This window comes from Raphanus sativus, chromosome 7 (genome assembly GCF_000801105.2).
Source record: "Raphanus sativus cultivar WK10039 chromosome 7, ASM80110v3, whole genome shotgun sequence".
Lineage (NCBI taxonomy): Eukaryota > Viridiplantae > Streptophyta > Magnoliopsida > Brassicales > Brassicaceae > Raphanus > Raphanus sativus.
The window spans coordinates 20759724-20784309 of record NC_079517.1 but is presented as its reverse complement, the minus strand read 5'-3'; the positions used below and the strand labels follow the sequence as shown (position 1 = coordinate 20784309).

General features: G+C 36.4%; 3 protein-coding genes across 3 annotated transcripts; 2 read left to right on the top strand and 1 right to left on the bottom strand.

Annotated features, from left to right (window-relative positions):
* Positions 1-9252: 9252 nt before the first annotated feature.
* On the top strand, positions 9253-12705 carry LOC108814503 (uncharacterized). Its single transcript, XM_018587089.2, has 9 exons — positions 9253-9353; positions 9819-10170; positions 10294-10375; positions 10526-10601; positions 10903-10983; positions 11078-11214; positions 11367-11622; positions 11701-11764; positions 11847-12705. Exons 2-9 carry the CDS (start codon positions 9888-9890, stop codon positions 12473-12475), a joined length of 1608 nt encoding a protein of 535 aa, XP_018442591.1. The 5' UTR covers positions 9253-9353; positions 9819-9887; the 3' UTR covers positions 12476-12705.
* A 984-nt stretch (positions 12706-13689) lies between these two features.
* Positions 13690-14544, bottom strand: LOC108815960 (putative invertase inhibitor). Its single transcript, XM_018588504.2, has one exon. The coding sequence runs from the start codon at positions 14472-14474 to the stop codon at positions 13866-13868; it is 609 nt and encodes a 202-aa protein (XP_018444006.1). The 5' UTR covers positions 14475-14544; the 3' UTR covers positions 13690-13865.
* Positions 14545-20018: 5474 nt separating this feature from the next.
* Positions 20019-20696, top strand: LOC130498079 (glutathione S-transferase T3-like). The gene has a single exon (XM_056991424.1). The coding sequence runs from the start codon at positions 20019-20021 to the stop codon at positions 20694-20696; it is 678 nt and encodes a 225-aa protein (XP_056847404.1).
* Positions 20697-24586: the final 3890 nt, after the last annotated feature.

The window sequence follows — 24586 nt, the reverse complement described above, 5'->3', positions numbered from 1 at the left end:
ATATGTCACTGTCTTTGTGTTTATGTGTCACCATTATTCATTGCGTCTGTGTTTTTCTGTTTTGTGTGTTTTCTGTCTCATTTGTTGTATGTTTGGTGTGGCAAAGGAATCTGCATGCAGTGTCACATACTAACCCATTACCAATCAGTTTCTTGAAGTTTTTCTTGCTGCATGACATGATCTTCAAGGAGAATCTGATAAGTTCATAAAGCTTGATTCACGCCTAATATAATTTTGAATATTAGTCTTGGGTCTTAAGAAGTGTGGAGAAGGCCTAGTTCTTAGATTCATGTTGATATCTTTGGACACACTCAGGTCATGGAGGTTGACAAGTTTACTATGATGCGTAAATGTGAGTTACACGATCGTATAAAGATGAAACACCTTGAAGGAATGGAAGGACCTTTGCAAATGAATCTTTATCTGTATATTTTGTCTACAAAACCTTGTCTTGAGATCTCTTTCTATATCCACATTTTAAGAAACAAATATTATTTGCAGATGTCCACATCTTTTACATTTATTATGTCTATGTCAATATATTACTCTGTAAATATTAATATATAAATATATATATATGGATGTTAAAAGATAGAGAATAATATATGTAAATTACTGTAACAGTTATATTTATTTTATATATCTTAAATTTTAAAATAAAATAAACTGAAAACATAAAGTGATATAAAAAATATAATAATATAAAGTAACCAAAAAGTTTTTTCAAAAAATATTAACCATTAACACAAACATTCACTCACTGTTTAGTTAATTTAGTTTGTTACACAATCCAAAAGTTCAGTTAGCTTTTTCTGTTTGAAAGGACAAAAACGTCTAAAAATTGCCTAAAATTACATAAAATGTGTCCTACAAGAGGAATGTATCTGAAGATGTAAATAAAGTGACAAAAGTTTTTTATAATGTAATTAACTCTTTATTTTTAGTACATTCATTCTAAACTACAGATTATTGTATGCCAGGGATATTGAAAGAAGAAATTGTGTCAAATATCTCTTGAGAAAATCATGTGACGATGGGATAAGTTTGAATTATTCCTATTATATGAGCATTTTAATAAACTTGTAGAAGAGTGTAGAAACGATTTATTAAGGATCAATCATATCAATAATTGATTTAGTAATTTATAATTGATTTAAAAATCTCTATGATTAAGAAATGTTAAATGTAGAATATCTCTCATAAAGAATGTATAACATTTATCATTAACAGTTGTTCAAAAAAAAAAGAACATCTCTCATTAACTCTCTTTGTAAAGCTCTAGTCTAAATGTGTTTATATTCTTGTGATGTACATTCTTTGAACATATATAAAATATTCTATTATATGGTATCATGAGCCTGTCTAAATTTTATTTGCTCTCTTTTTTGAAATCTTTTCATCATGACTACTTCTTCAAACAACTCTGCTCATATTGTTACTGACAACCTCAACACTTCCACTCAATCTCTCCTTACCATCAACATGTTAAATGTAACCAAACTCACCTCAAGCAATTACCTTATGTGGAGTTTGCAGATCCATGCGTTGCTTGACAGCTATGATCTTGTGGGTCATCTCGATGGCTCTCTCACTGTTGCATCGGCCACTCTCACAACTGAAGATCAGATCTCTGTCAACCAAGCATACACCCTCTGGAAGCGACATGACAAACTGATCTATAGTGCTCTCACATGTGCAATCTCAATCTTCCCTCCATCCGCTTGTCTCTCATGCAACTAGGGGTGGGCACAAGCCGAGTACTTGGTATTTTCGGTGTACTTAGTACTCGGCTTGGTTTGTTCGAGTAGTAAAATTTTGGACTTGTATTTGGTTTGCCAAAAACAAGTACTTAGAGTTTCAAGTACTTGCCAAAAATTGATAAACTTACAAGTTACTTGTTTTGTTTTATTACTTGCTACTTGTAAATTACTTGATAATTATTGGCAAATTATTTGCTATTCGTTAGAATTTAAAGGTAAATAATCTTATTATATATAAATAATATGTCATTGCTTTCATATATTTTATTCAATTCGAAAAATGGAATACATAAGAAAGAGAAAATTTCAAATAAAATACTTCTTAGTAACAAACAAAACATTGCTAAATAATTAATTTTATTTTAATATTATCTTCTACATGCAAATGATTTACATATATTATTTGATATCGACTTGGTCAGAAAAAGTACTCAACTTTAAGAATCATGTACTAGTTAATTAGCGACTAAAAATCAAGTAATTATCACCACTCATAAAATACAATACATAAATTTTAATTGACTGGTAAAATTTATACAAATTATTTAATAAACCAAACAATATATAACAAATAATGGGACAAGTAAAGAGTCAAGTAACGAGCCAAGTAACGAGCCAAGTAATTAAAAATAAAAATGGACTTGATAGTTGACTTGTACTTGCGAGTAATAGAATCCGCTTACTTGTTACTCAACTTGATTGTATCAAGTATTTGTTTTTTCAAACCGAGTCGAGTCAAGTACCGAGTACAAGCCGTGTATCAAGTATTTGTGCCCACCCCTACATGCAACAGCTGCTTTTGAAGCATGTAGTACTCTTGCTTTTACATATGCGAAACCAAGCCGGGGTCATATCAAACAACCCAAAACCCAACAGAAGAAATGAAAAAAGGAAAACAAGATCATCAATGTTTACTTTCAAGGTATTACTACTCGCCTAGGACAATTGGCCATCCTTGGCAAACTGATTCATCATGGAGATCAAATAGATCTCATTCTCGAAGGTCTCTCCAATGACCACAAGCAAGTCATTGATAAAGTTGAAGGCATGGGTGCTCCTCCTTCCTTCACCGAACTCCATGAGCGCCTCCTGAATCATGAGGCAAAACTTCTGACTAGAACTGATGCTATCATTTCTGCAACTCCAGTCAAGGTCAATGCTGCTCAATACCGCCCCAACAAAAGTCATTACAAGGGACAAAACAAGCAACACAACAACAACAACCAGTGGACTCAGCAGTCTAAAAATCAGCCATGGCATAACTCTCACCAACATCAGACTGACGCAAGAGTACCGAGGCCCTATCTAGATCGTTGTCAGATTTGTGGTACTCAAGGCCATAGTGTGAAACGATGTTCTCAGCTTCAAAGCGTTGAAGCTGCAACTCATCAACAACATATGATTCCCTTCTCTCCCTGGAAACCACGTGCTAATCTCACGGTTGCGTCTCCATACAATACCTCCAACTGGTGATGGATAGTGGTGCAACTCACCACATTACCTCTGATCTCACTAACCTGTTCCGACATCAACCGTACGATGGAGCAAATGAAGTCATGATTGTCGATGGATCAAATGTTCTTATTCAGCAAACGGGTTATGCATTTCTCTAAAATCCTACTAGATCACTTAACTTACATAAAATCCTATATGTGCCAAATGTCAATAAAAATCTCATCTCGGTTTATAGACTTTGCAATTCTAATGAGGTTTCCGTGGAATTTTTCCAATCTTCCTTTTACGTGAAGGATCTGACAACGAGGTTCCATTAATATGCGGAAAAGCTAAAGAGGAACTATATGAGTGGCCTACAACACAACCTCGAGTTACGCAATAGCAACATCTCCAAGTTAAAACGCCACTCTATCTTCATGGCACTATCGTTTAGGACACCCATCCTTGTCTATCTTAAATTCTATTGTTTCTGGTTTTTCTCTACCTATCTCTTCTTCTTCACATAAATTTTCTTCGCGCACTGATTGTTTCATCAATAAGAGCCATATACTCCTATTTTATCAGTCTACCATCACTTCTATAAGACCTTTCAATATATTTACTCAGATGTGTGGAGTTCTCCATCCCATCTACTGATAATTACAAATACGATCTTGTGATTTTTGATCATTTCACAAGATATTCATGGCTGTTTCCTCTAAAAGAGAAATCTCAAGTGAAAGATACAGTCATTGACTTCACTAATCTCGTAGAGAATTACTTCCAGATAAGGATGGGTACCTTTTATTCGGATAATGGTGGCAAGTTCATTGCTCTTCGACAGCTCATCTAATAATGAGGCATTTCACACTTCACCTCTCCACCACATAGACCAGAACACAATGGGATATCTGATCGTAAGCACATGCACATTGTTGAAACTGGCATGACTCTCCTCTCCAAAGCTTCAGTTCCTAAGAAATACTGGCCATTTTCTTGTGCTGTTGTTGTGCACCTGATCAATCGTATGCCGACTCCTTTGCTGTCTATGGGATCGCCTTTCTCAAAGCTATTTGGTAAAGCTCCAATCTATCACAAGCTCCGACTGTTTGGCTGTGCGTGTTATCCCTGGATTAGTCATTACAATCGACATAAACTTGCGATTGATCCAAACAATACCGTATTATTCGGATACTCTGCGACTTAGAGTGCTTACATCTGCAATGATCATGCTAATGATCGTATGTATCTTTCACACCATGTTCAGTTTGAAGAAAGTGTATTCCCTTACGCTTCTCTTCAATCAAAACCATCACCGTTTGAGAATCAACAAGATATTAATCTCTACTCAATACCCTCTCCGGTTACTCAAATAATAGCTTCGTCGGTTACTTCGATAATAGCTTCGCCATTGCCGTCGTCTCCTCCCCCGTAGTCAGATCCTCACCCTCCGTCTCAGTCCGAGCAGTCGGCAACACCTCCGACAACTCAGGTATCATCTCATGACTCTCACACTCCTTCTGAGCCCACTGCTCCAAATGAAAATGGACCGCAACCCACGGCCTAGACAAACCTTAACTTTCAAACAAAAACATTCCACCAAAATATTATGGCCCAAGTTGATCCGACAAACCAGCCAAATATTACAGTCCAACAACAAACCCAAACCCAAAATCCATCTCATGTTTCTTCATTGTCATCCTCCTCTCAACCACCACCAGAAATAAACCAACCTCCTCAAAATTTCCATCTAATGTCCAGTCGATCTAAGACGGGCATTAAAATACCAAACACCAAATACATGTATGCCCTAAACCTAGCCAATAACACTCAACCGCGAACTAACAATCAAGACTACGAGATGAGAAGTGGCATACGACAACAACAAAGGAATTCAATGCTCAGACCAAAAACCATAGCTGGGATCTTGTACCACCACCGCCACTACACGTTAAAATTGTAGGTTCTCGATAGATCTTCACTACGAAATATCATCCTAATGGAACTGTTTGTCACCCCAAATCGAGACTCATTGTGACTGGGAACAATCAATTCCTGGTCTTGATCATGCTGAGACATTTAGTATGATAATCAAATCTACGATGATTAGGATTGTTATGGGTGTAGCTGTTAACTGCAGTTGGTCAATCAGAAAATTGGATGTCAACAACGCTTTTTGTAGGGGACACTATACGATAAAGTTTATATGTCGCAACCTCCTAGATTCATTGATGCTGATCGTCCTCACCATGTATGTCACCTAAAGAAAGCAATTTATGGACTGAAACAGGCTCCTCGAGCTTGGTACCTTGAGTTATAGACTTTCCTTCTCAGCTCTGGATTCAAAAACTCAATTTTCCTTCTCGGCTCTGGATTCACAAACTCAATTCAGACGCTTCTTTGTTTTTCCTAAAGATATGTAACTCGGTTGTTTACATATTAGCTTATGTTAAAGAAATCCTAGTTACTGGTAACAATCCTAACATATTCAAGCAGCTTTTCAAGCTCTGGCTCGTAGATTCTATGTTAAAGATCATGACGAACTTAACTACTTTCTGGGTATAAAGGCAAAAAGGACATATACTGGTCTCCATCTGTGTCAACATCGTTATGTTTTGGATCTTCTTCATCGCACCAACATGCTTACTTCGAAACCGGCAATGACTCCAATAGGATCCCAAGCTTACTCTTCACTCTGGTATTAAACTGTCAGACCCGACTTAATATAGAAAGATTGTGGGCAGTGTTCAATATTTGGCATTCCCTCGGCCTGATCTCTCTTATGCGGTCAACAAGCTTTTACAATTCTTGTGTTTCCCGACATCAGGACACTGGAATGCAGTCAAACGAACACCCTATTAATTAGCTGGAACACATGATCATGGGATTCTTCTTCTGTGTAGTAACTTCAACAATCTTCACGCTTTTTTCAGATGCTGACTGGGCTGGAGATCCTGATGATTACATCTCTATTAATGGCTATGTTCTTTTTATCTCGGTCATCACCCTATTTCATGGTCATCAAATAAACAAAAGACTATAGCAAGATCTTCTACGTAAGCTGAATATAGGTCTGTAACAAATACTTCTTCAGAGATAAAGTGGATCTCTTCACTTCTAGACGAGCTTGGTATATCCTTTCATCATCCTCCCTATGATTTATTGTGATAATGTGGGGGGCAACATACTTGTGTGCAACCCCAGTTTTTCATTCAAGAATGAAGCATGTTGCTTTGGACTATCAATTCATTAGAGGCCAGGTGAAATCAGGTCACCTACGCGTTGTTCATGTCTCGACAAAGGATCCATTAGCTGATGCAAAGACAAAACCTCTTTCGGGGACAATTTTTTTTAGTCTTTCACAAGCAAGATTGGAGTGGCCAAACCCCCCTCCATCTTTAGGGGCATATTAATGATCAATCATATCAACGGTTGATTTAGGAATCTGTATGATTAAGAAATATAAAATATCTCTCATTAACTTTTTTTGTAAAGTCATAGTCTAAATGTGTGTATATATATTTTTTGTATGTACATTATTTGAAGATATATAAAACATTCTATTATACCATTAATATAGGAAATTAGAGAGTATGGAAAAAATATAATTCACTAACTAATCATATGACTTTAGGTGCTATGAAATATTACATATTTGTTGAACATAGACGAAAATACCTTGGATAAAACTTGTTACAGAGAATTCTCGACTTGAACCCTTCCATTTTGGTGATACGAAGGTTAAAGTCGAGATCAATCTAGACGTTCCTCCATCAACCGCTATAATTGTACGAGACTCTCAAGGTTTCTTAGTTCATATCTCAGTGGCTTTATCTGCGGCTCCCTCCTAAATTCTGCAATTGTGATAAATTTGGCCATCTGATCAAATATTATCCTTTGCAACTCCAAAGGAAATCTCAATAAAAAGCATTATCTTTCATCTCGCGAAATAGTTTCTCAAGTGGATATAAAAGACACTTCAATAGTCATGGATATCAATCAGGAAGTTCAGTGGTGGGCCCAAATCCCCACAATACAAAAAGCTTACATAAAATCCGGTCCATTATTACTAACACAGAGTTCACCCACAATAATCGGCAAATGACTATTAGGGTGCAGGAAAGACGCGAAATCGACAGCCCGTGTAAGGAAGAAGAGATCGATTTTAAAGAATATTCTCCAAAAAAATAGGACCGAAGATCTTGAAGTTGTTAAACAACATGAAAAGATCACACTAACAAGCAAAGAAAAGAGAGGGACTATAAAACAAGGGATATGAGGAAGAAGAAGAGACATTCGCTACATACACTCACACGCAAGGAACACGAACAATCTCCCCTCTGCCTTTGGCTCAAGCCCGAGAGGAGATGGCCAAACTCCAAGGCATGGACTCAACACGCATTGATAAATCCCAGAACCAGAAGATCGCATATCGAACCACTAAAACAAGCTGAAAAGGAGCTCACCACATCGAGCCGAAGATCCCGAGAGATCGAGAAACCGATCATATCCGATGGACCAGACTCCCATCTCTCAGAGACAAACTCAAGGAGCATTCAGAACACTATAATTTTCCAGCTCCCGATCCGCTCGATTCGAAGGGGGGAGCTCACGATCAACAACGCAACCCAAAATGGATCATCGAAGCTTGAGATATAACGGCCTCGACAAGGTGCAAACCAGAAACTAGGGACCCCAAGGATCTTCTGAGCCATGCCTAGAATAACTCGACCGAAAGGACAGGTGAGCCACGATCTCAAGAGCCTCCCACTGACTTTTGGAGTCTCGAAAACGGCTCCCCAGCGGCCAAAACACTTACCACGCTCAAGCCACTGACATAACAAACAATGGGGCACGAACCGATGAAAACACTTCCCACGACTTTATAACTTAAATCAGAAAAGAGAAGCTCTGAGAAACTTCGCCGAATGTGAAGCCTTTCATAACTACATCGAAAGGAACAACGTCAAACTCATAAGGATTCACGCCATCATGCACATGTCAACAAACTCGGCCCCTGATATCGATAGAGTAATAGAGGAGACACGAAGTACTCTCTTTACCAACAGAATTGCTAGCATAGTGTTACACGCTTCCATAATGTCAACTAACCTTGATTGACTAATTATAAATGCAATCAAAGCGAACAATAAAATTCATAAACACATAACACTAAACTAATTCCAAAATAGAAAGATCGTTTAAAATTACTTAGTTTTCTTTGTTCTTTTTCAGGACATATAAACCGACTTCGCTTCGAAGCGATATAAAAGGAAATCTAAGGGAAGAAGAAGAAAAAATATCGGGTTTGGAGAATAAGAGAGCTTGAAACAGATTAAGGTTTCAAACTCGAATTGAAACTAAATTGAATTAGAGCTCAATCAATTTGAGAGTTTTTGGCTGAGGGTGGGCATGTTTTTTTCAAAATTTAAACACATGTTTAATTAGAACTAACGCCATATTCTTTTAAACATAGTTGAAGTCGTCTAAATTTATGTGTAAAATCTGCAAATTTATGGGTAAAATAAAGTTTGTGTATTTAATCGAAATCAAAAATTAGTCCGTGTATTAAACGGAAATCCAAAATAGTTAGTATATTTTATTAGTAAATGAAAATCAGTACGTATATTTTTAAAGAATTTTTCTTTCACAATTTATAACACTAATGTCGCTTCATTTCTGTTGAACATAGTTGACGTCGACTCTGTAAATTTCAAAAAAAGTTTATACATTAATATAGGAAACAAAAAAAATAGTTCGTCTACTAAACGTAGATCAAAAATAATTAGTGTATTTTATGAATAAAATTAGTTTATATATTTTTCCAGAATTAAATAATTTCAAAATTACTAAAAATCCAAAGTCGAGAAAACTTGATTTATGAGAAAGAGCAAGAGATCTGTTTTTGGTCCTATTTTAGCAAAAAATCCTAAAACTTAATTAATTCGTTAGTCAATAAAAATAAAATAGATTAGTTTCCCAATTAACAATGACCAACTTTTCGGTAGGTGTGCTGCGTAGCATAAGATTATTTACTCTTTCTCTCATAGGCGGATAAATTATAATTATAGCCTTCCTTCCTCTTCCTTTTGAATCTCACAGATCTACCTATCGCCATTCTTCACTCCTCTCCTGCTTCTGTAAACTCGCGTTGAGTAGGTAATTAGAAAATCTTCTACCAAAGCCTTTCAATTTCTACCGTAAACTCTTGAAAATAAGGTTGTAGATTTGCTGTTTCAGAAGCCTTTTTGCGTCGTTTCATCTTCCTCTCTTCAAAAATTTATCTACTTTATTCTTCGTATATGCCTTATGTTTCGAATTTGAGTAGATTCAATCGCTGTTCAATTTTTTTTTTTGTGCGAAATTTTTGAACCCCAATTGCAGTTAATAATGGCTTAAAGTTTGGGAATTTATCTAGGGTTTATTATATCTACAAATATGTTGTAAAACCCTAATTTGTTGAAAGGATAAAAAGGTGTAGTTATTGCTTGTGGCTTTTAAGTTTGTAGACTCTTTATTGAAGGATCTAAATCTTGTTTTGGTAAATATGATTCTTTTGTTCTTGAATTAAAAGTACTTTGTTAGTCTATTTAATGTGGCTGATACTGTCGTTTCTTATAACAGGGTATTTTTGTGGGTGGTTAGTGATATTGTTTCTCTTAAGGATATAAAGCTTTCACTTTTTGTTTAAAGATGGAAGCTGAGGATGTTCTTGACCTACCAGCTTCAGGCAGTTCTGGTTTGCAAGTACAGAACAATGGCCTTGAATCTGGGATTGGGTCACCTGAAGCTAATCTTTTAGTTGATAATGAGGAGAGCATGAGAAGAGATTTAGATTTAGAACTAGTGGAAGAGAATTTGACAACTGTAGGTGGCGAATTATCAGCAGAGCAGGTTAGTCACGTTGTGGCGGTAGATGAGAAACTGTGTATCCAGAAGGAGACGCTGGTTCACAGCGCCACTTTGGATGTTAGTTGTATCCTTCTTTTGCTGTGAAGGTTTCTTTCACTTAGTCTGTTTCTATCATTATTTGCTAGTCTAGACTCCATGTCCGGGATTATATTATCTTCTTCTGTTTTACCATAACTCCTTGTGACAGCTAATTCGGGTGTTACTAGACCCCAAACAGTCTCTGACCAACAGCAACCTACAGTCCATGTAACTTTTAATCACTTAACGAGGTTAGATTGAAAAAAGAAAAATTTATAACCCAACTGCATTTGGTTTCAAGTTGCAGTGAAGTGATGCTTCCTTGTAAACTTTAAAATTGTAATTGTCAAGCATCGTTGTTATCATGTGCTTTACCATTCTCAATGGATTGTATCTTTCAGAGCTAGTAAGCAGAAGCTGGAAAGTTTATTACAGCAATGGTCGGAATGGGAGGCAGAATATACTTTACAGCCTCAGGTATCTCTGAATGGAGAAGGTCATTTACTCTCTTCTTAAATGGTATTTGTGGCCATGTTATAACTTTTGATTAAATTAAGATTTTGGTTTAAGATAATTCTTATTGGACATGAGGCCGAGAAAGTTTGCAAGAGTCTAATACTAGATTGAACCCCTATAATTTACTATACTTGTACGAGATATGTGTTAACCATATTAGCATTGAAGTAGAATTTTCTTCACATGTTTATCATAGTCCTTTAGACCAAAACCTCCGTATGAGCAATTAAGGTAGAATCTTTCATTGGTTATGTGCTCTCAGGATCAAGAACATCCATTAGAATCTGGCGAGGAGACGTATTTCCCCGCCTTACGCGTTGGATTGCAGAAGATTTCGTCTGTGGTGAGACAAAAAGTGTTATCAAAACGCTAATTAAAAGCTATTTAAGTGTCCTTATCGATAATACATGTCAACTGATACGTTCTTGCATATGCAGTCATTCTGGATCGACAATCAAACTGGTCCTAAGCCGTTGGAAGAGTTTGTTCTAGTGGAAAGTAGCACCACTCCTTTATATGACCGTAAATTTTCACTTGGTTCGAGTTCAGCCAATGGACCAATCAGCTTGCAAGGGTAAATCGAATCTAATATGTTCCATAGATTGTGATGAAATCTCTATTATGTTTTGCTAACATTATACTGTAGAATAGCCTAACAATGATTGTGTTTAAATATCCGGGTGCGTTCTTATAAAACACTCCATGTATCTATCTCTATTGTTCCAGGGGAGTGGAGATTATTGATGATGATCCTCCACGTTGTTTCAATTGTGGCGGCTACAGTCATTCCTTGAGAGAATGTCCAAAGCCTTTTGACCGAGCAGCAGTTAATAGTGCCCGGAAGCTTCAGAAATCCAAACGAAATCAGAACACTGGGTCTCGTCTACCATCTCGATATTATCAAAAAGCTCAAAGTGGAAAGTACGATGGCTTGAAACCAGGCACACTTGATGCAGAGACACGTCAGCTTCTGAATCTTGGGGTAACCTTTTGGTTTTCTCTTTAATAGTTACTAGCTCTGTGTTGGATTCTAATTATGTCCTTTCCTCTTGTGATGAAGGAACTCGACCCTCCTCCATGGCTTAACAGAATGCGAGAGATTGGATACCCCCCGGGATACTTAGGTAAGCTTTTACTATCATTAGTCCTCATGAAAAAGAACTGGAGCTCTCCCTTGTTTCTTACTGTGCTGTGCTGCGTCTCTAGCTCCAGAAGATGATCATATGTCTGGAATCACTATATTTGGAGATGAGATGGAGGAGGAGACTCGGGAGGAAATAGAGAGTGAAGATGGCGAAATCTTGGAAAAAGCCAACCCTCGGGAGCCACAAATGAAGATGACTGTTGAGTTCCCTGGAGTTAACGCTCCATTACCAGAAAACGCAGATGAGTGGCTTTGGGAAGCAGCTGCAGCACCTCCACATAGGAGCAGCAGAAATAACAACAACCGATGGCAGCAGAGGACAAGCAGAGGATATGATTACAGAGACGATGATCAGCTTGGTTTTGAACCTTCTAGTTATCCTCCAAGGTATGGTAGTAGAAGTGATTACGGGTATGGCTCAAAAGATCGTAGGTCTAGATCAAGAAGCCCAATCATGGAAAGATCGCTAACCGAGAGAAGTAGTAAGAGGGATTACTATTCTTCTCGTGATCCTGATTTCGTGGACAGAGACAGAAACAGAGATAGGAACAGGGGATGGGACAGGGATAGAGACTGGGACAGAGACGATAGGAACAGGGACAGAGGAGACAGGGATAGAGATTGGGACAGGGACAGGGACAGGGATAGGGACGATCGTGATTGGTCTTATAGATTAAGCAGCCGAAGATGAATAGTGAGGTTGTAGCTGTGTTTGTATTGTTACTTTAGAGGTTTAGGGTTTCATTTTCTACACTCTTTTTACTTCTTTCTGGCTTTTGGTATTTGTTGTTGTATCATGTCCATCAAAGTGGAAGCTTTTGTTTACTATTCATACTTTTGATTTTAGTTTTGGACAAAGATATGGTGAGACCTGGTTTGGTTATGTCTTTTGGTATTAAATAAAGTTGTGTTTAACTTTTACCCAGCGTATTGCAAGTATTTAGTATGTTGCTAGAGCATTTACTTTCAAAATGAATGATGGAATATATCTACTAGTGTATTAAAAGGATTCTATCAGAAACACTAATACAGTAATTTGTATGAATTCGTTTCGAAAGAAAAGTTAATGTAACAACAACCTTGCAATTTGGTGTGAAACAAATAGCGTCCTACGTGACCAAAAGTTCTTTGATATAAAGCGACTTCTTAACCAATTATTCGCTATTACTTGTTTCTATTTTAGAAAAAAATAAGATAATGTTCTTGATTTGATTGACAGCTCAAATAAGTTATTTTGTCTTTTTTAAATAGTGCTCTGATAAAAAACCATTAACAGCATGTTCGTTTGCTGAAAAAAATATGATATAGTAAAATGTGATTTTTGATATTTTTGGAATGATTGTAAAATAACAAATAAATAATACTATACTACTATATGTTTGTTCATCTGAATGTTCTTTCAATTATTCTATCTACGAAATTTAAATTCATCGTTTGGTATTTAATTTGACCGAATCTTTTTTTTTAGTAAAACGTTAAAATCTTATACCAATTTTCCAAAAAAAATTATAGAAGTTACACAAATAGCAGAAAAATTGAAATAAGGATAGGAATAACTAAGATCTTAAGGACAATGAAACACATTTTAACAGAAGCCTGCAAACAGAGCAGAAGCAGTATCCCTACCAGAACAGAACATTGCCAAATGTTGACCTTTGATAATACATGAGTGGTAATTTTGGCCGAAACATCTTTATCCAAATGTTTAAATTTATTCAGCAAAATAAATTAAATTTTTGTAAGAGTTTTAGAAAACTTATTCCTTAGATAGTTTATCTGGATATTGTTCATTTCTGACTGAACAAATATCAATACTCTGTTTTTCGGATGAAACATCTGAATATGTCCAAATACTTTTTTTGTTTAACATAATACATTTGATCAAATAAAAAAAGTTTAACATAATACATCGAAGGAAATAATGTTTATCTAATGTTTTCTATATGTTTGTTGGAACAAAAGTTTTCCTAAAACAATCCCTAAAAATATTCTTTAAGCGTAACTATCATTTACTACAAACATCTAGGCCAAATTATATCATTTACTTGAATGAAAAAAAGAACTGAAAGAAATGAAACGAATCACAAAGACATGGATGTAACAGGAGAGATCATGTTGATGATACAAATAGCAATCTCACCCAACTCAAACAACTTATAATTCTCAACACCAAGCGGAGACGTCCACGTCATCGCACCACCACCGTCACCACCGTCTCTCTCCATAAAACCAGTCTCACATGTCGTGGCGACTTCCATGGCGGCGCTGACCATCACCTTTACAGTCTCTTTCTCTTCCCTCGAAACAAAAACCCTCACGGCTTCTTCCAGTCTCTCCGCCGCATCTTCATAAAGCTCGAGGCAGTCACGAAGGCAAGCACGGCCGTAATCGTCGTCTTCGAAACCTCCTCCCTCACTCATTAGCTGTTGAATAATGGAAGCTGTTGCGGTTGCGTTATCGAGAGCTTGGAGCATTGGAGTTAGGGCAAGAAAAGAAAGATTGGTTGGAAGAAGAGGAGGAGGAGGAGACATTGGAGGGCTGTTAAGAGAGGACATGCAGAAGTTGTAATCGAAGATCATAGATTTGGATGCACATGTTTTGCAGGTTTCTTCGATCATATCATCCGTTGACTTTACTTGGGAGACAAGGAGTAGTAAGAAGAAGAAGAACAAGAGATGAGAGAGATTCATTGTTTTTCTTTGTAATTATGAGAGTCTCTAGGTTCTTAAGGCTATTTTATTTCCTATATATAGAGATGAGTGTGTAACGATGTCGTATCACGTTGTGGGAATATAGATGTATGAGTGGATGGTTGAGTAAAGCATTATCAATGAGGGGTTTCACTTGCTTATACTCTAATACAACTACATCACTCAAGCAATTAGATCGGCACTATTGGGTTTAGAACATTCCGCTTTAACAATAAAAAATTATTGGGATTTTTTTTTTGTCAAAGTTAACTTTATTATTGCATGGACGGTTACTTGTGAAAACTGACAACAAGTTCTCACTTGTCAGTAAAGTGAGGTGTGTTAGAGCATAATTAAAGCAGCACCTCATTAGAGATGCTTATTTTTTTAATTTTTTTCATATGATTTAAAATAAAAATAAATAAAATAAACAGAAATCAATCATAGGCCATCACATGTCATAGAGCCCACAAAATAGCACAAGCTTTGCCGCTTAATTTAACACTTTTCTTCATCGCTGCTTCCTATTTTCTTCTTCTCTCTCCTTAAGCTCTCTTCCCAAGCACCTGCATTAAAGATGCTTTTAAGGTTTTCAATAAAGTTTCCAAGTAAAAAGCATACCATTCTTTTTTTTTTGGCTCAACTACAACTTTCATTAACCAATTGAGTGAATACAAGATTTTAACCCCGAAAGATTTTAACCCCACATACATCGAAAAGATCTAGTATCACCTAGGAACACTTAGAAGGATCCTACGCTACCCAATCAAAATAACGATGTATTTTTCACCACTGTGAAATGAGTTCATCCGAACTCGAAATGAACCATTTCTTACACCAACTAATTCTACCACTAATAGACAAGATTACAAAGCTATTATAAGCGATCATGTTCCTCCGAGATGTCCTAGCAAAGAGCATTATATGAAGACCAGATCAGTTGATACCGAAAGATCGGATTGGAGCGCAAGACCAACCGCTGCAACACCAAATTGGTGCATTTGCTCAAAAAGGACAATCAGATTCACAGGCACTGAAACTTTGAATCTTGCAAAAAGATCCGAGGCTCATTACCCCTGGTTGCGAGAGATGGGAATTTAAACAGAGGACACCAACATCCAAACGAGACTATCAATTAACTCCTAACTCTTGGGCACCAAAATTTTTGATTTCAGGACATGGCTCAAGCAGCAACAACACCAAGGTGCATCATCTCGAAGGAGCCTTCTCCAAAGTTACTCGCCATCTCTAAACCTGAGGTCCGAAAGGGAAGCTACGAATCCAAAACCGGACTTTGGCGACTGCTGTGTCAACACTTCAACCGGGTCCCCAATAAACAAGAGTGTAGAGCACAACCACCAGTTAGCTCTGAAGCCAACACTGGCATTTGGGATATTGAGACTCTACCATATGGTTTGCAAAGCTCCACACCTCCGGCTGACAACTTCCTGAGACGTGAAAACCTTCCATATGTTGTCGTCGAGAACCGACAGAACCAAACTCTTGTTATCTCCAACACCCGAAGGTGAATCCAAGCTTGAAACGCGATGATACAAAGGGAACACACTCTTGTCGGTTTGCTACGCCGTGGTTTTACGACAAGGGGTGAAATGGATGACACCGTGATTGGAGGAGCTAGAGAGAGCGAGCCAATCTCCTGAAAGAATCAAGCCATAGACGACTCAGACACTAACTTCAGACGATTGAAACTGCACACGCTGTCTTCAGGGGATCTTCGCCGACACGCGCCGACCAAGAGCTCCTGCACGTGTTTCCTTAGGAAGGACCATCGGAGACCTTCCCGAACAAGATCGAAGCAACCACCACAAACCGAGGTTCCACTCCTTCGATAAACGCCACACAGCTTTTGGATCTGGAGGGTTCGAGAAGGAGGAAGCTCCTGAGCAAGTCACGCGCCTCCGCCATGAAAGCACCACCGTAAATCTGAAGGGGAAAATAGATCCGGCGAGCTTTCAGCCCTAAAATCCGACTCTCTGAACACCACCACTCCTTTCACCTTGCCGCTTCTCCATCATCGTTAGTGACTGTCGGCCGTTGATCCTCGCGAGCAGATCTTCGGTGTTTGGTTTCCCAGCAAAGACAGAGAAGAGAGCATATCGGATAGGGATGTGGAGGTGTTGAAGAGAGCAAAGGAAAAATAAAGAGAAGGGAGAGGAGCGGCCTCCGGCACTGGCAAGAAGCGCCGAGCCGGAGCAGAAGGTGGAGGCGGCTAGGGTTTCTTCAAGCAAAGTAGAGAGAAAACTAACCTTTTTTTTTAGAAGGCGGACAAAGCATACCACTCTTTAGTTTTCATCTCAAATACTAAGCGCGGCGACCGCATTTAAGTGGCATGACCCAAACCTTCTCTCGTTGGTTTAAAGAGCTTCAAAGAATAGTGGAAACATGTATGTTCTTTAAGCATGTAGCTCGACTACAAATAAAATCGATCCTAACACTAATACTAAATTTAACTGCAAAAACAATCAAATAGCATACTATACAACCACTCATGTCATCTTGAAAAAAGCTTACGAAGTCTCATCTTTTTTCTTTTTGCTAAAAAGTAAATATTCATTAAGTTAAAATGAAACAGATAAAAGTTGTTTAAACCTCCAAAAAATGTTGAGAAGTAGGGGTGGGCATTTCGGTTTAGTTTCGGGTTCGGTTTTGGGTAATTTGGATTTTATAAAACTCAAACCAATTAAAACCAAAGTAGCTTTGGTTTGGGTTCGGTTTGGGTTTAATTCGGTTCGGTTTGGTTCGGTTTGGTTTAGATTTAGTTCGGTTTACATTATTATGGTCTAGTTTGGTTCGGTGTAGTTTGGGTTGATTATAAAATATGAAGGCATCAGTTTTATACTTTTATTAAAAAAAATCAACTCATAAACGATAGAGTGAGAATATAAAAACTTATGCTACATGATTTTATATATAATAGTATTATTTGAATCATATTTATAATTTTTTAAGATATGGAAGTTATGAAAAAATAAAAAACGAAACTTTAACTAAAATATACAATATGTTAATACATACATATATATATATATATATATATATATATATATATATATATATATATATATATATATATATATATATATATATATATATATATTATATTTTTACTATATGTATATTGGATTATCCGTTTGGTTCTGTTTAAACCCAAACCAAACCAAACCGTTCGGGTTGAGTAAAACATGAACCAATTGGGTTACATAATAAAAAGCACGGTTTGGTTTGGTTCGGTTTAACTTCGGTTTGGTTTGTTCGGTTCGGTTTGGGTTTTTTGCCCACCCCTATTGAGAAGGACTTAAAAACAAACATTAAGATTGAGATTTGGGCAATGTAAATCTTAAAAGTTTTGATTTATAACCCGCCAAAGCGGGTAAGAAATCTGACGATGCCTTTTAGCATTAATTCTAATCTTCAGAAGATTCTAAGGTACGAACTATAGTCTTCCAACGACACTTGCAAACATCAACATCAAATACAAAAGACTCTTGGCACGATTCAAGGTGATTGGACTTCTTTTCAGTGGTGAAGGTACGATATCTCCTTCAGATGATGTTTCCTTATGATTTAGATAGTTGTTTCCTATAATAACATTTGACATAATTGATTCATGTTTCTTTCATAGGTTATTAGAGCATGCCCATCAGGGGTTCTAAGAGCATGCCCATCAGAGGTTCTAAACGGGTTCATGGGCTCAGGTCATAGGGCCAGTAAAAAAAAATAGAAAAATGGGCTATTTTCGGTGACCCGTATCTTACCCACGATCCGTCCGTCGCCGAGTTCAAGCCACGTGTCGGACACATTGGTCTCGTGTTTTCGAGTTGAACCGGAGTAGATCGCGAAACCATTCATTTTATGTTATTCTCAAAAAGTTAGGGTTTCTTTTCTCCTCTAGGCGATTCAGGCGATTCAGTGGCGATTCTCGTGCGACGCCGACTCCCGCAGCTTTTCACCATCAAATCGACGACGAACGGTCTCCTCCACGAGCTCAGGTCAGTATCGAGTAGATAGTCCGTTGTTTTGAAGTGTTTTGGGCAGGGAAGGGTTGTCGGCGATTCTTAATCGATTTAGGGTTTTCGTATTAGGGTTCAAAATCGAGTTGGGGCTTTCAATTAATGTGCATGCGGGGTTGTATTTGGTTTGTTTCTCGGAGATTCAAAATTGATTTGGGGATTTAGGGTTAGGGTTCGAAATAGATTTGGGGGTTTTACAGGTTACGGTTCTTAATTGATTATGTGGGTTTCGCTTTATGGTTTTAAATCGTCTACACGGGTTAATTGTTTCGTTTTCATCGATTGATTGACATTTGTGATTGTTTTGTTTGTGCTACAGATGGATCCCGCAGCAGAGAGAAGAGACATGAAGAGGAACATTGAGTACAACAACAGTTTGATCTATGTGGCGGATTCAGAGTACGGGATACCAAGTAGGTGTTACTGTGGTGGGAAAATGATAAACGAGGTTCAGGGGAAGGAGGAGAGAGACACTCTTCCGGGGAAGCGCTTCTTCACCTGCATAAACTACGAGGTAGTCTTTCAATTGCTTCTTTGTTGCAGTTATTTTTCATTTTTTTTTCCTGTCAAGATTCTGATGACTTTTATCTTTTTGTTTATGGTATTACCAAGGCTGATGGGCTCCATTATCGTCAGCCTTGGGTGTTTGGTGTCCAGGAGGAGATCGAGAAGCTGACTGCCCGGATAGAGAAGGCTGAGAAGGTGATCAAGGAGGTGCCCATCCTCAATCAACAGATTGAATCACTAGAGGTAATCTCTTCTCTCTTCATTGCATTGCTTTATTGTTTTGGTGTTTCATTAGTTTAGCGAAGATAACGTATTAACTCATTTTATTTTTCTTGTTTACATGTCCAGGAACAGGTTAAAAAGGCTCTCTGGCCAGGTGGATGTTCTCGCTGTGAAGGTCGCTGACTTGGAGATGGTCTGCTTGGATTGAAGGTAAGACTCAACTCAAAGTTTCTGTTTCTGTTTCTATTTCTCTTCTCGATTGATGTTTCTGTTTTTTTTTTTTAATATATTAACCGTATATAAATTTACTACAAGTACAACTTTAAACTACAAACTAGAACTAAAACTTTAAACTACAAGTAAAAGTAAAACTTTAAAAACTTTAAACTACAACTAGAACTACAATTTTAAACTACAACTAAAAGTAAAACTATAAACTACAACTAGAACTAAAACTTTAAACTACAAGTAAAAGTTAAACTTTAAACTACAACTAGAACTACAATTTTAAACTACAACTAAAAGTAAAACTATAAAAAGCTGCAACTAGATCATAAATTGTATCGGTTTGTTGGTTGGTTGCTGTGATTAATATGGATTGTACTGAGCTTTAAATTATGATTTGCACTGATTTGATAGCTAGAGTTTAATGAAATTGCGATAGATAATTGTTGTGTAATGAATGTTTGGTAGTTAGAGTTTAATGTACTAGACTAAACTAGTTTAAAAACATAGCAAATCCTCATGTAAAACACACACATATCAAACCCAAACCGAAACCAAAATGGAACATCCTCCCCAAACCTCCCAAACCTCTCTTCAAAGAAGAAAGTGGTCAACCAAAGAAGACGTTGTGCTCATCAGCGCTTGGTTGAACACCAGCAAGGATGCCATCGTGAGCACTGACCAGAAGGCCGGAGCGTTTTGGAAGCGCATAGTGGATTACGTCAACGCAAGCCCTCTGCTCAGTGGCGCCGTTCCTAGAGAATGGAGTCAGTGTAAGCAGAGGTGGGGAAGAATTAATGAGCAGGTGTGCAAGTTTGTGGGCTGCTATGAAGCAGCAGTGAGGGAGCAAGCGAGTGGCCAAAACGAGAATGATGTCATGAAGGCTGCCCATGACATCTTCTTCAAGTTCACACTTGAACATTGTTGGAGGGAACTTCGGTTCGATCAGAAATGGAAATCACTCGGTGTTCCCAAAGAAGGTCCCAAGGAGAAAAGTAAGGAAGCTGCGGAGGTGGTGGCTGAGGAGGAAGGTGCGGAGGTTCGGCCTCCTGGTGTCAAGGCTTGCAAAGCAGCCAAACGCAAGAGGCAGGGTTATGATGAGATACATAGCATGATTGCTGTGAAAAAGGAGATACAACAACAGAAAGTCCTAGAGCATCTCCTTGCCAAAGACCCTACCCATCTATCTGCAAAGGAAATCACACTCATGGACAAACTCATTTCTGAAATGATTTGAGATGGGTTTGTACTTCCTGTTTGGCTTTTATTTTGGTTGCTTGCTGTTGTGGTTCATGTTGATAGGTTGATAGATATACATTGTTGTTTGGATTATTTGATTGTTTTGCTTCCTGTTGTGGTTCATGTTGCTTTTATTTTGGTTGCTTGCTGTTGTGGTTCATGTTGCTTTTATTTTGGTTGCTGTTTCGGTTTTCTTTTGATTGCTGTTTCATTTAGTTTCTTGTTTTCTTTTGTGTTGCAGGTCACGGGGTGGAGTTCAAGTTGTATGGCAGGAAGGAAGGGAATGCACTTGTTTTATTATGTTTAGCTTTATGGTTGTGTCACAGGAAAGTGTAGTATTTTGTTTTTGTCTACACTTCATTTCAATTCATGGGAATGTACTTGTCTTTATGTTTAACTTTGTACTTGTTTGGTTGCTCACGGGTAGCAACCACATTGAACTTGTATCGACTCTGCCTACTCTATATATTAAGCATGTGTTTGTTTCATAAATTTGCTCAGTCTTCACTCTTCTTTACTCTACTCTTTCCTCTACTGTCAACATACTACTCTCAACTTTGCTCAGTCTTTACTCTACTCTTTACTCTACTCTTTCCTTTACTCTTCTTTACTCTACTCTTCTCTCTAGCTCTCGACATAACCCTGTTAAGACAACTTTGAAGACAACTATCAAGACAAGTATACACTCAACTATCAATCTCTATCTCTCTTTGTCATTTTATTACATAGACTACAAGTATCAAGATATCTTCTCTCTATCTCTCTACCTCTCTTTGTCATTTTAAACTAGTGAAGATTTATATTTTTTTTTTAAAAAAGATATGTTTTGTTATTAAAGTAATGAAGATTTAAATTTGTCGAACGTGCTTTCGGAGTTTTGCAATCAAGGTTTGCAATAGTAAAAAATCCTGCTCTACTATGGGACAAGGAAAAGATTGGAAAGATTATGAGAACTTGTGTCATACTACACAATATGATAGTGGAGAACGAACGAAACACATATATTCTGTCCGATACATCTGAGTTCGAGTCGAGAGAGTCAAGCAGGAGTTCACAGGTGGATATCTCGCAACCTACGGACTCCCCTTCCAACTTCGTTAATAGGCATGACATTCAAGCTCAAATTCGGGATCAACAGAAACATAATCGTTTGAAAGCCGATTTAGTTGAAAATATATGGCAAAAATTTGGTAATCTAGATGAATAATCTTTGTATGTTATTGAATTTTCATTGTATTAAATAAAAATTTTTTAAATTTTTTTTTAAAAAAATAATAATATTATTTTATTCTTATGAATCCATATTCGGGTTCACTAATAGAAAAGCAAAATAAATACAGGTTCATCACTATTCACGGGCCCACCAAAAAACTATTAAAAAATGCCTATGAACACCCCCAAGGGATTCACTAATGGGCATGCTCTTAGGTTGTTTGGTTAGTGTCTTAGCTTCATAGGCAGTGGCAGAGCTAGATTTCACTTTTATGTGGGTCATAATTCATTTATTATATAAAAGAAAACATCGATGATGTTTGAACCTATGACATGTGGGTCAAAAGGAAGGATCTTAACCAGTTCACCACAATAACAACATGCAAAACAGATCTACAAACTTATATTTGTAGATTCCAAATGGGTCAATCGACCACCATGCCTCTGAAGTGGCTCCGCCACTGTTCATATGTTCAAAAAAATATTTTATCAAAAAGGAAAAAAATTCAAAATTGAAAAAATTGAAAAACTTCAAAATTACAGAAAAAAATTAAAATATTAATATACATTGATTTTTTTATAAAATTTAAAATTTCTTTACCTTTTTATATACTTAAAAATTAAATGAAAGGCATATCACTATTGAGAGTAAAACAACGGTTTCCAATAGTTTTCAGTTTTGATATCAGTTGTATCTATATCATCATTCGTAATATCCATATATTTGAAATTTTATAATATTTTTGTTTTCCTCTATTTAATAAAAATAAATAAAAACAGAAATTAAAATTTTGAAATTTTTTTATCTTTAAAAAATATAATATTATGATTTTTTCATTTTTATATAATTATCTTTTTATATTTTTTAATCATTTCTATACTTTAATATCTTAATCTTGATTTCAATATTTTTTATTTCTAAATTCTAATATAAGTTTCTAATTTTTAATAGTTTTCATTTATTTTAAGATAATTTTATATCATATTTATCTATTTTTACTCATTTTAATCATATTTGTTGGTTAAAATAACTAAATATTTTTTAAATTACTGCCATGTCATCATTTTTGATGTGGCGAACAAGTAAATTAGTTTCAGTGTTTAATATGTTATTGAAACTAGTTTCGTTGTTTAAAGTGTTGGGTTGTTGAACGTCAAGATTTAAAGTGTATACTTTTGCCAACTTGAGGGTTTAAAATATGATTTTCCCATCTTTAATGTGAATTTATGTTTTTGATTTTGCATTTTTATTCTTGACATAAATGACTGATTTTTCATTTTTTATTTATGAATACTAGAAGCGGCATTAATATGAAAAATATTGTTCATGATTTTCTTAGAACCCTTATACACTAAAACATGGGATAAAAGGGAAGAGATATCCTAGACCAAAAATCATAAGAAGCTTGTGTCTACTACCAAACTTCAACCTTTACAAAATTTATCTTGAATTGATTCATGAGCCGAGAACTTGTGGATTAGAAAACACATATAGGTCATGTTAAACATACATCTGGAAAGTGCATCTAGATGATCCATCTGGTTGCAGTTGTGTTCGTTTATGAAAATGTAGTAAATTAGAAAAACATGCTTCATCTGGATGCAGTTGTGTTAGTTTATCCTTTTTTGAATTTGTATTTGCATCTAGATGCATTTGATGATAAAATGACTAGTTAGGACATGTTTTTTTAATTTACTGCATTTTACTCTTAAATCATGTTTATTATTTTTATATTTATCCTCTTATCTAAATTGTAGTTGCAACAAAATAATTTTAAAATTATTATTTTAACATTCATGAATTTATTTGCATGAAAATAAGATAATGAAATTAAACAATAACTTGTAAACTTGATTTTACATAAACCTTAAGATCTTGAACATCTAAACTAATCATATAAGAGCATCTCCATCAGAGATTTAAAAGGGAGGTTCACACGTTTTCCCACAAAAAAAAATAATATAATAAAGATAAAGTTATAAACCTGTGTCCAAGAAGTTCATCGTGAAGACCCCGTATCACTACTGTTCTGTGGGTCCCACGCATCGTGGCGACCCATGATTGGACCAATATTAATTTTTTTTTTTTTTTAGTAAAAGTCAAACGAAAAAAGAAAATAAAATAATAATAATTGGAACATAGGAAATCGAGAGGGGAAGTTCACCAATAAGGGTGCTCTAATAGAAATACAAGGAGGATTAGCGGATTACCTCCCTTTATTTTTGCGGAAATCTTCATGAACGGCTTTTGAGAATGGAAGATCTTAAACTTTAAGTTGGAGTTAAGACTTCTCTCCCTTTGCCTACAAACTTCTCGTTATATGTGTTTCTCTTTATATTTTTATGATGCTTTAGGATGGACATTTATTTATAGCTGGGGAGAGGGACCTAGCTTCCTCATCAAGTTTTGATTACTTCTTTGCCATGTTTTCCTTACTTCCATGGCAAGTTTCATCTCTTAATCTCACACCATCCATCAAATTTGAGTAATAACAAGTGTTTAGACTTCTAGAATCATTTGTTAATACATTGAACTTGTTCTCATTTGATGCATTGAACTTAATTCAAATGCTTTGTTACACTGACACATGTTTTTTTTTGAATTATACAGAGGTATCTCGACTCTACATAGGTTGTTCAGACTAGTCACGTGTTGCCACGTGTCGGTTCTCTGTC

Bases quoted from the DNA above. Each gene is read 5' to 3' on its own strand.
- LOC108814503 (XM_018587089.2), top strand. From the start codon at position 9,888: ATGGAAGCTGAGGATGTTCTTGACCTACCAGCTTCAGGCAGTTCTGGT. The intron at 10,171-10,293 runs GTATCCTTCTTT...TCCTTGTGACAG, and splicing joins CGCCACTTTGGATGTTAGTT to CTAATTCGGGTGTTACTAGA. The intron at 11,215-11,366 runs GTAAATCGAATC...CTATTGTTCCAG, and splicing joins GGACCAATCAGCTTGCAAGG to GGGAGTGGAGATTATTGATG.
- LOC108815960 (XM_018588504.2), bottom strand. From the start codon at position 14,474: ATGAATCTCTCTCATCTCTTGTTCTTCTTCTTCTTACTACTCCTTGTC.
- LOC130498079 (XM_056991424.1), top strand. From the start codon at position 20,019: ATGGAACATCCTCCCCAAACCTCCCAAACCTCTCTTCAAAGAAGAAAG.